Below are 9,092 nucleotides of genomic sequence, written 5' to 3'. Positions count from 1 at the left end.
TGCGGAAGGGAGCCTGGGCGTCCGGGCGTCCAGCCGCGGCTCCCCGGATCTCTGCTTTCCCTTCTGCAAAATGGGTGCGCGGGCATGGGTTAGGAGGTCCTCGGAGAGGTATGCCTAAATCTTGTCCGGAGGAGGGTCCTCTCCTCTCTCGATGGGAAGTTTCTAACCCCAGGAGCGCCTTTGGTGAGGGCTGGGGCGCAAGCAGGGAAAGCTTACAGCAGTTGGGTGCAGGGAACTCACCTTTGAGCCTCTCGCACACCAAACCCCTGGTGATCTGTATGGCAGAGTGGTGGGACAGGACATAGGGGTGGGTTACATCTCCAGGGTCCCTTCTTTGGGTAGCCTCCCAAGGGGCTGTCTGAACAAGGGGCCCCTAGGCCCCTACAGGGAACCCCCCCTTGCTCCCCTCAACTCTTGCCACCCAGATACCCTCTTTATAGGGTACCCATATACCCCCAGGGAAAGTCCAGGAATCCTTCTGCCCACCACCCTTTGGGAGAGTCCTTTGGGAAAGCCCCCAGAAGGCCTCCCAGATTGAAGGGTGCTGGGCCCACCAGTGAATCACCCAGGCTTCCTGAGCACTGATAAAGCCATCGTGAGAGTCTGGCAGAAGTCAGTTGGACCCCTCTTGGAGGAGAAGGCCTGGCTCACCTCAACCCTCTTTCCAGTACAACCAGGCCTAGGTGGCCTTGAATACCTCAGGTAGAGATATAAGCCACAGGGCAGGTCTTCCTGTCCTGAGGGTCGAGCTTGGGTCGGGACTTAGGAACTTCGGAGAGGCCCCTCCCTCCATTATACCTTCCCTCCACATAGAGGGTCTAGCCCTTTATCTGGCACTCATTCCGGTGGGCCTGTCCTTCAGTAAGAGTGCCCCCTGGTCCTGGCAGGCCTGTCAGAGCCCTCTTTGGTTTCTCTTCCAGTCAGGGATGAGCATGTCCACACTGGCAGGTCTGACTTTGGAGTCCTGGTGGTGGGGGGGGGGGGATGAGGGGGACTGTATCCCCCCCTCCATCCTAGGCTAGGACATATGCCAAAAGGCCTGCCCTCTGGGGGCCTCTGACCTTCCTGGGGGCCTCCAAGCCCCTCTACTCAGCATGTCCGTCCTCAAGCCCTGTTCCTCTTCCGAGGCAGAGACGCGATGAAATTCTGACATCAGCAGTTGCCTTGGCTTTATCTCAAGCATCATTCCTGTTGATCCACGTCACCTCCCAGCTCCGAGCCCCATGCTCCAAACTAGGGCATTATTTGGGACCATGGCCTCTCCCTCTGCCCCAGATGCCTCTGGGGTGGGGCCTGCAGCTGGGCCCTTCCTTTACATAACCCCATCCCTCCCCACACAGGTCCTCTTCTGGCATGGGGCCCAAGCTGAAGCCTCCTCCCTGGCCTGAAATGGTTAGGTGCGGCTGACTCAGAGTTGGCACATAAAGCCAGGTTCTGGCGGAAAAGAGGACTGGGCAGCGCCCTGCTCAGAGAAGCCAGGCTGCTGCCCTGCCCTGAGGCTCAGTCTGCACTCCTGCACTCCGTACGGTCCTCACCACCTCTGTCTGCCCCGCCCTCTCTCACAGGCTGCCTGCGTCTGCTGGGTGCCAACCTCTGCGGGGAGTAAGTGACTATGCGTCTTTGGGTGGAGGGGCTGGAGGGCCCAGCAAGAGGCTTTCTACCCAACCACAGAGTTGCTGGCTTCTGCTCCCTCCTCCGTAAATAAGCAGGGCCCTCTGTGGGCCCAGCCCTGGCCAGGCGCCTTAATTACCCTTCCCAAAACCCAGCTCTCAGTTACCTCTGCAAGATGCCCTGAGATCCTGGTGACTCACAGGATTTTTGGCAGGCTCAGTTAGTGCACAGAGGAGGCCATGTGTGCCCAAGGCCGTGTTGTCCTATGGTGGAGTCTCAGGCATCTTGCCCCCGCAGCTGACCATCGTCTTCAATGTGTGTGTGAGGCAGGGTGCAGGGGAAGGGGACTTCTGGGATGACTGGGGACAGGTAAGACCTAGTGAGACCTAGTGTTAGGGTCGTGCCTACCTCCAAGCACTTACCTTGGCCCCTCCAGCACCACCCCCTCTAGAGGCCAGGGGAGGGGGAGGATCAAAGCCATGAATGTCAACTTTCAGGACGGTCAGGCTCCCGGTGGCATGCTTCAGGGCTGGCCCCGCCCAACCCTTCCCCCAGAAATGCAAACCCAGGCAAACTTGAGTAGGTGAGGTGGAGCAGGTTTATTCTGTCCCCCCTGGTCTTTGGAGTCCCTGTCCCAGGGCACGGGGGTGAGGGGCTGTTTAAATCCGCTGTGCCCTTTCCTGCTGTGAGACTTTGAGCAAATCCCTTCATTTCTGTGATCTCCACAGTTACGAGCTGCGGTGCCCTTCAGAATCCGCCGAAATACCAGATGTCGGCTACCTGGTACAAATCAGCACCTGCTGGATGGACATATGCTGACATCCCATGTCCCCACAGCTGTCCCCTCCCTGGCCTCCTTTACTAAGCCTGGTGTTCACAGAGCCCAACCTCAGGTTCTTGGTCTAAGGGCATGCCCCTGATGCTTGCCAGGGCTGGAAAACCCCATCTGAATCCCCTCCAGAGGGTCCTGGACCCAAATCCAGACGCATGAGGAGGAAAAGTGAAGGCAGCCTCTCCCAAGGAAGCAGCTGTGGCAAGTGCGCATGCTCAGATCATGCCAGGACGACTACTAACCGTGCAGGGATCCAGGATGCTGTGAAGGACCACAGGGTGTCTGGGCCCGCGGGTTATCCCAGGATGATATGGGACGATTTGGGATTACTTTTCCATAATTACATTTGTGGGATTTTATTGTGTATTTGTTTGTGTACATAACTGTGATGTTTATTTGAATGTGGACTAAGTCCCAGTGCTCACCTCCACCCTATCCCCCCCACAGGCAGAGTCTAGTGCTTGGTGTGGGGGAAGAGTCAGGAGACTGGTCCTCAGACCCTCCTCTGAGGGAGGAGGCACACTTAAGTCTGTGAAGCGAAGAAGACACTGCTCTGCTATTTCATTTGTTCAACAAATATTTATTGGGCACCTACTATGTGCTAGGCACTGTTCTAGAGGCTTGAGAATCACCAGTGAACAAAATATACCCCCAACCCCCGTCCTTGTGGAGCTTAACTTCTAATGGAAAGAAAAGAGACACCATAATAAACATAAGAAGTGAATTGTGTAGTATATTAGAAGGTATGTAGGGTAAGGGAATTCAGGAATGGGAGAGGGTTAAATTTTAAATAGCTTGGATCTTACAGGGAAAGTGACATTTGAGCAAAGACTTGTAGGAGGTGAGAGAGTGGGCCATTCGGAGATATCCGGTGAAGAAGATTCCAGGCAGAGGGGACAGGCAGTGCCAAGGCCCTGTGGCAGGAATCTGGCTGGTGTGTTGGAGGACTGACAAGGAATCCAGTGTGGCTGGAGCAGAGGGAGAGGGATAATGAGAGGCGACAAGGGTAATGGGGACCACATTCTGCTGGGCCTTCTAAGGGCCTCCGCTTACACACTGGGAGAAATGGGGAGCCCTTGGAAGGTTTCAAGCCAAAGAGGGACATGATCTAACTCATATTTTAAAAGAATCACTCTGGGGTGCCTGGGGGGCACAGTCAGTTAAGTGTCTGACTCTTTCAATTTCAGCTCAGGTCATGATCTCAGGGTCGTGAGATCGAGCCCTGTATCAGGTTCTGCACTGGACGTGGAGTCTGCTTAAGATTCTCTCTCTCCCTCCCCCTCCCCTCCCCTTTCTCTCCCTCTCCCCACCCCCCCAAAAGAATCACTCTGGCTGCAGGAAGAAGGAGTATCATGGAGGGGCAAGGGCCGAAGCAGGGAGCTTGGTAAGGTTCTTGCAGTAGTAATTCAGGTGAGGCAGATGGTGGCTCAGACCTTGGGGGTAGGAGTGGAGGTCATGAGAAGTGGTAGGATTCTGGATATATTCTGATGGGAGAGCCAGCAGGAGTTACTGGTGGGGGCCATGAGAGAAACAGAGGAGTTGAGGCTCCAAGTTTTTGGCTGGGCTAACGAATTACCAGTAACTGAAATAGGGGAAGGCCGAGGAGGAGCAGCTTCTCTCTTCTGGACATAGAAGTTTGAGGTGCCGTCAGATAGCTGAGGTGAGATGTCAAGTATATGATGGATGTACAAATCTGGAGTTTTGGAAGGAGATGAGAGCTGGGAATAAAATTTGGGATACGGTTGAAAATACGTTAAAAATGTCCATCATGGGGTGCCTGGGTGGCTCAGTCGGTTAAGCGGCTGCCTTTGGCTTAGTTCATGATCCTGGAGCCCTGGGATCGAGTCCCACGTCAGGCTCCCTGCTCAGCGGGGAGTCTGCTTCTCCCTCTCCCTCTGCTCCCCCCTGCCCCGGCTCTTGCTCGTGCTCTCTCTCTCTCTCATTTGCTCTCTCTCTCTCATTCACTCTCTCTCTCAAATAAAAATCTTAAAAACAAAACAAAACAAAATATGTCCATCATGCTCACAGAATGCAGGTGGGAGTCTACTCTGGGATAATCTTTCTGGAGGGTAACTTGGCAATATCTCAATATTACTAAGTACATACCCTTTGGCTAAGCAATTCTAATTCCACGATATTTTCTTATTATCTAATTCTGTGATCTTATCTGTATGTTACATACAAAAACATTGTACAAGGTGAAGTTCATTAGTGGGCACCCAGTTAAATAACTTCATTTCCATACAGTGGTTTGCCTTGCATCTGTTTTAAAAACAAACACACAAACAAACAAAAGTTCTGGTCAGCAGAATAGGTCATAAAATGAGGAAGGCAGCTCAAGGGATTCCTTTTGTGCTAAGAGGTCTGCCTGGAGGAGGAAGCTGGAGAGCAGTTCCAAAGGTGGCTCGAGCCCTTTGTTTCTGGTGCAGAGTTTGAACCATTCCTTTGGTCAGTTAATCAGCAGGCAAATAGAAATCGATTGCTGGAGGTAGAACCAGGGATGGATCCAGCTGATCAGGCAGAGAGGGACCGGTGGCAGAGGGAGATGGGGGGAGCACAGAGGAGAGGGAGAAGCAAGGCAAGAGAGGAAGAGGCAGCAGCAGGTACTACTGAAAAGCCCAGGATGACCAGGACAGAGGAGTGGCCACTACCACTGGAAGCACTGGACCACTGCTGGAGACCTCAGCCTGGACAGAGCAGAGGGGCTGAAGCCAGAGGGTGGGAGGGGTCACAGAAAAAGGGGAACCGTCTCCGGGGCTGCGCAGACTCCCTGTGACCTCCTCGAGGCTGTCTGGAAGCAGCTTGGAGAGGCCAAAAGTGACGGCAAGAATCCACTGTCCTGTCTTTCCCCGACACAGGGAAGCCTCCAGAAGAGCTGCTCCTAACCAACAAGACCACCCAGTTTGGGCTGGCCCACCGCTAACACTAGAGCAGTGGAGGACCCCAGACTGTTCCGCTTCTCTTTCCACCCACAGCTCCTTCCTGCGCCACCGGGGGTCTTGCATGTGTGCGGTAACAGGACAGACCAGCCCACTTGCCCGAGTTCTGCCCACCTCCACCTCCCACCACAGCTGTCCCCTAGTGCACACACCAGTCAGCGACGGGGGGAAGGCTTTAAAACAGAGGACTGCACAGGACCTATTAATGGGCTCAGGATGTTTGGGCAAATAGTTCTGGGGTCCCAGGTACCTGAAGGGTGGGCACGGGGCAGGTCACTTTGGTCTTCTCACTCTGTGGAGAGGGTGCAGCTGGGGGAGAGCCAGAGCAGGGTCCGCTCTGAGGACTGGAAAGGTACCGGAAAGGACAGAAGAGGGAGCCAGGCCTACCCAAGAGAGGCGCAAGTGGCCCAGGTCAGTGGGCAAACCTGCTGGTGCCCCTCTCAGGAAGTGGGTTTCAGCTGTAAGGCAAGCAGACGCACCCCAGGAGGAAAAAGCAGCTAGTTGCATCAGCGGTGAGCAGAAGCCAGAGTGTGCCGATGATGCCAGTCCACGTGATGTCAAGCGGCTGGCCTGGACAAGCCCGGTCCTTTCTCCCATTTCAGTGGAGATAATCCCTGCCCTGGTTACCTACACAGGATATCTGAGAGTCATTCTGAGCTCCTTTCTCCCTTCTATTATCCATCAGTAGGTCTTGTGACTTCTCCCTTTTACAGGTCTCCAATCAAGTCCTCCCCCCTAACCCAAGCTCCTAATCCATCTCTTTCCTAGCCTCTGCATGGATGCAGTTTCCTAATCCATCCATAGTTTCCTCATCTGTCACCCTGATACCTCTTGCCTCCCTCCAGTCTGTTCTTTCATTGCAACCAAAGTGATCTTAGTAAAACACAGAGCTGACCATGACATGCCCAGCTGAAGACCTTTGATGGCCCTTCTAACTGCACTCGGAAGAGTTTAAATTCCCTAATGTTGCCTTACAAACCTGCTTATGATCTGGCCCTCACCTCCCAGCTTCATTCCTCCTGCTCAGACTCTTAAGTTCCACTCCTGAACTTCCTTCATTTCTTCCCATATGCACTCTCTCATCCCGCTTTTATACAATGGGTTGCCTCTGCCCAGAATGCCCTTTTTCCTCCTCTCCTGCCTTATTCCTACTCATCCTTTTTTTTTTTCCTTCACTGTATAAAAACTGGAGTGTAATTTGTATGCAGCAAAATTCATCCTTTATGGTACTGCGAGGTTTGACAAATTCATACAGTTGTGTAATCAACACCACAATAAAGAACAGTTCCCTCACCCCCAGAAATCTCCTCAGGCTCCTTTGGAGCCAACACTAGCTTCCATGACCAGCTCCTGGCAACCACTGATCTGTTTTCTGTTTTGTTTTTGTTTAAGTTGGCTCCATGCCCAGCATGGAGCCCAACATGGGGCTTGAACTCATAACCCTGAGATCAAGACCTGAGCTGAGACCGAGAGTCTGATGCTTAATGGACTGAGCCGCCCAGGCCCCCCAACCTGTTTACTGTCTTGCATTTTCCAGAATGTCTCCAAAATGGAATCATTATGTGTATAGCCTTTTGAGAATGGTTTCTTCTACCAGCATAATGCATTTGATATTCATCTCTGCTGTTGTATGTATCAACATTCCTGTTTCCTCTTTATTGCTGAGAGCATTTGTGGTATAGATGTACCACAATTTAACCTTTAGCCAGTGGATAGGACATTTGGATTTTTTCCAGGTTTTGGTGATGATGAATAAAGCCATCATAAACATTTGGGTACAGGGTTTTGTGTGCACATAACTTTTCATTTCCCTTGGGAAAGTACCTAGAAGCAGGTCTGCTGTATGGTGTAACATTCTAAGAAACTGCCAAACCGTTTTCTAGAGCTGCGGTACCAGTTTGTATTCCCATGGCAACATGACGATTGGAGTTTCTCCATATCATCACCAGCACTCGTTTGGTACATTTATACATTTAGTTAACTTTTTGACATTCTACTAAGTGTGTAGTGGTATCGCCCTGTGGTTTTAATTTCCACTTCCTTGATAACTAATGATAGAGATTTAAAAAAAAATCTCTGCCTGGTCTTCACTTTGTCCAAAAAGCCACTTTTCATGCTCTTTCTGTAAAATGATTAAGTTCCTGTCCTTTGTGGTTCCCTGACAACCAACATTTATTGCCACCTTGGGCTTAACCCACTAAACTACCAAACTACCATTGTTTTCCAGTTCCCGCCCTGCTCACCACTCTGGTTTCCTGGTCTAGGTCTCTCTCTCTCTCTCTCTCACACACACACACACACACACACACACACACACACACGACTGGGTCTCTCTCTCTCTCTCTCTCTCACACACACACACACACACACACACACACGACTGGGTCTCTCTCTCTCTCTCTCACACACACACACACACACACACGACTGGGTCTCTCTCTCTCTCTCTCTCTCACACACACACACACACACACACACGACTGGGTCTCTCTCTCTCTCTCACACACACACACACACACACACACACACGACTGAGGGCAGAAGCGGCATCTTACTTCTTTGCTATCTTCAGCTTCCAGCACAAACCTGAAATACAATCTTTATACAATAAATATTAAATGAGTGAATAATTGCTTAACAAATTAGAGAACAGACAGATGAAGAGAGGTAGTTAGGAGCCAGGTTTTGCAACCCGCCTGGCCTGGCTGTGCCAATGAACCATTCTCCATTGGTGCCTCACACTAAGTTCACTTTAAGAAGGTCGATGCATAAGCGGCCCCCGCAGAGGGAGGCAAAGCGGAAAGGACGCGGCCGGAAGCGGAAGGGCGGCAAGAGTTAGCGGCGTCTCAGTTGCCATGGAGACGGGAAGAGGCAGAGACAGGCTGTCTGCAGAGTCCGGGTCCTACGCATTCCGGGGCGCGACGTGGACGCCAACCTCGCATCTGGCCGCGATCCGCAGCCCCAGCGAGTCCGCCTGGCTGTCCTCCTTAACCTACTCCGAGGCCTTTCACTACGGCTTCGGGCGCCGGGCCCGCCGCGTGGGGCCCCTCACGCTCCAGCCGCTCCCCGAGCCGCAGCTGCTGAGTCTGCGCCCCACCTCGCTGCGCAGCCAAGACATCTCGCACTTGCTCACCGGCGTCTTCCGCAACTTGTACACTAACGAGGTGATCGGCGAGGACCTGAGCGCGAGCTTGATCAAGGCCCGCGGCAGCGACGATGCGCGCCACGAGGAGTTCGTGGACGAGCTGCAGCGGGTAAGGCGGCCCTGGAGCCCCGCGCGCTCCCTGCCCTTGCTCACCGGGGACGCGGATCCTGGAATCAAGTCCCACGTCCGCGGACAGTGCGGGGGGGCCCCAGGGCGCGCCCCTAGAAAGGCAGGCCCCCGCAGGACTCAGCCACTCGACAAGTGCCAACACCTGCCGGGTGCCAGGCACTGGGGATGCAGCTAGGAAAACGCAAAGTCCCTGCCCCAGTGTGTTCGACATCTAGTGGAAGGGCACTCTCTCCGCACGTTTACAGAAATAGGCACGTAAGGCATATGTCTGTAGCGTCTATCCATCTTCATTTCTCTACGTACATACACACACGAAATAATTGCATATGTAAATAAAAGGACTGGGGCAGATAGCCGAATAGTTGTTGTTCCCTGGAGATGGTAAGGCTAAAAGTCACCCCTTTTGGAGTGCCTGTCTTTGTGTCACAAACCACAA

General features: G+C 52.9%; 1 protein-coding gene and 1 long non-coding RNA gene across 12 annotated transcripts in view; both read left to right on the top strand.

Annotated features, from left to right (window-relative positions):
- The first annotated feature begins 4 nt into the window (after window positions 1–4).
- Window positions 5–3,294, top strand: LOC118536920 (uncharacterized). Its single transcript, XR_004917878.2, has 3 exons — window positions 5–108; window positions 1,341–1,602; window positions 2,340–3,294. It is a non-coding gene; the product is annotated as an uncharacterized LOC118536920 (long non-coding RNA).
- Window positions 3,295–7,736: 4,442 nt separating this feature from the next.
- Window positions 7,737–9,092, top strand: part of DLEC1 (DLEC1 cilia and flagella associated protein) — a 73,227-nt gene continuing 71,871 nt past the window's right edge. For 7 of the 11 annotated variants that reach the window (XM_036094190.2, XM_078073556.1, XM_078073579.1 and 4 more), the window contains exon 1: window positions 7,738–8,636. In XM_036094190.2, the coding sequence (XP_035950083.1) occupies window positions 8,238–8,636 (399 nt within the window). In that variant the 5' untranslated portion in view covers window positions 7,738–8,237. Of the gene's footprint in view, window positions 8,637–9,092 lie in introns of all 11 variants that reach the window. The other 4 variants (XM_078073585.1, XM_078073588.1, XM_078073549.1 and 1 more) reach the window with 2 other exon arrangements.

This window comes from Halichoerus grypus, chromosome 1, assembly GCF_964656455.1.
Source record: "Halichoerus grypus chromosome 1, mHalGry1.hap1.1, whole genome shotgun sequence".
In the NCBI taxonomy this organism is placed as follows: domain Eukaryota; kingdom Metazoa; phylum Chordata; class Mammalia; order Carnivora; family Phocidae; genus Halichoerus; species Halichoerus grypus.
Note: the sequence above shows the minus strand (reverse complement) of the source record. Positions and strands in the feature narration are given on the sequence as shown.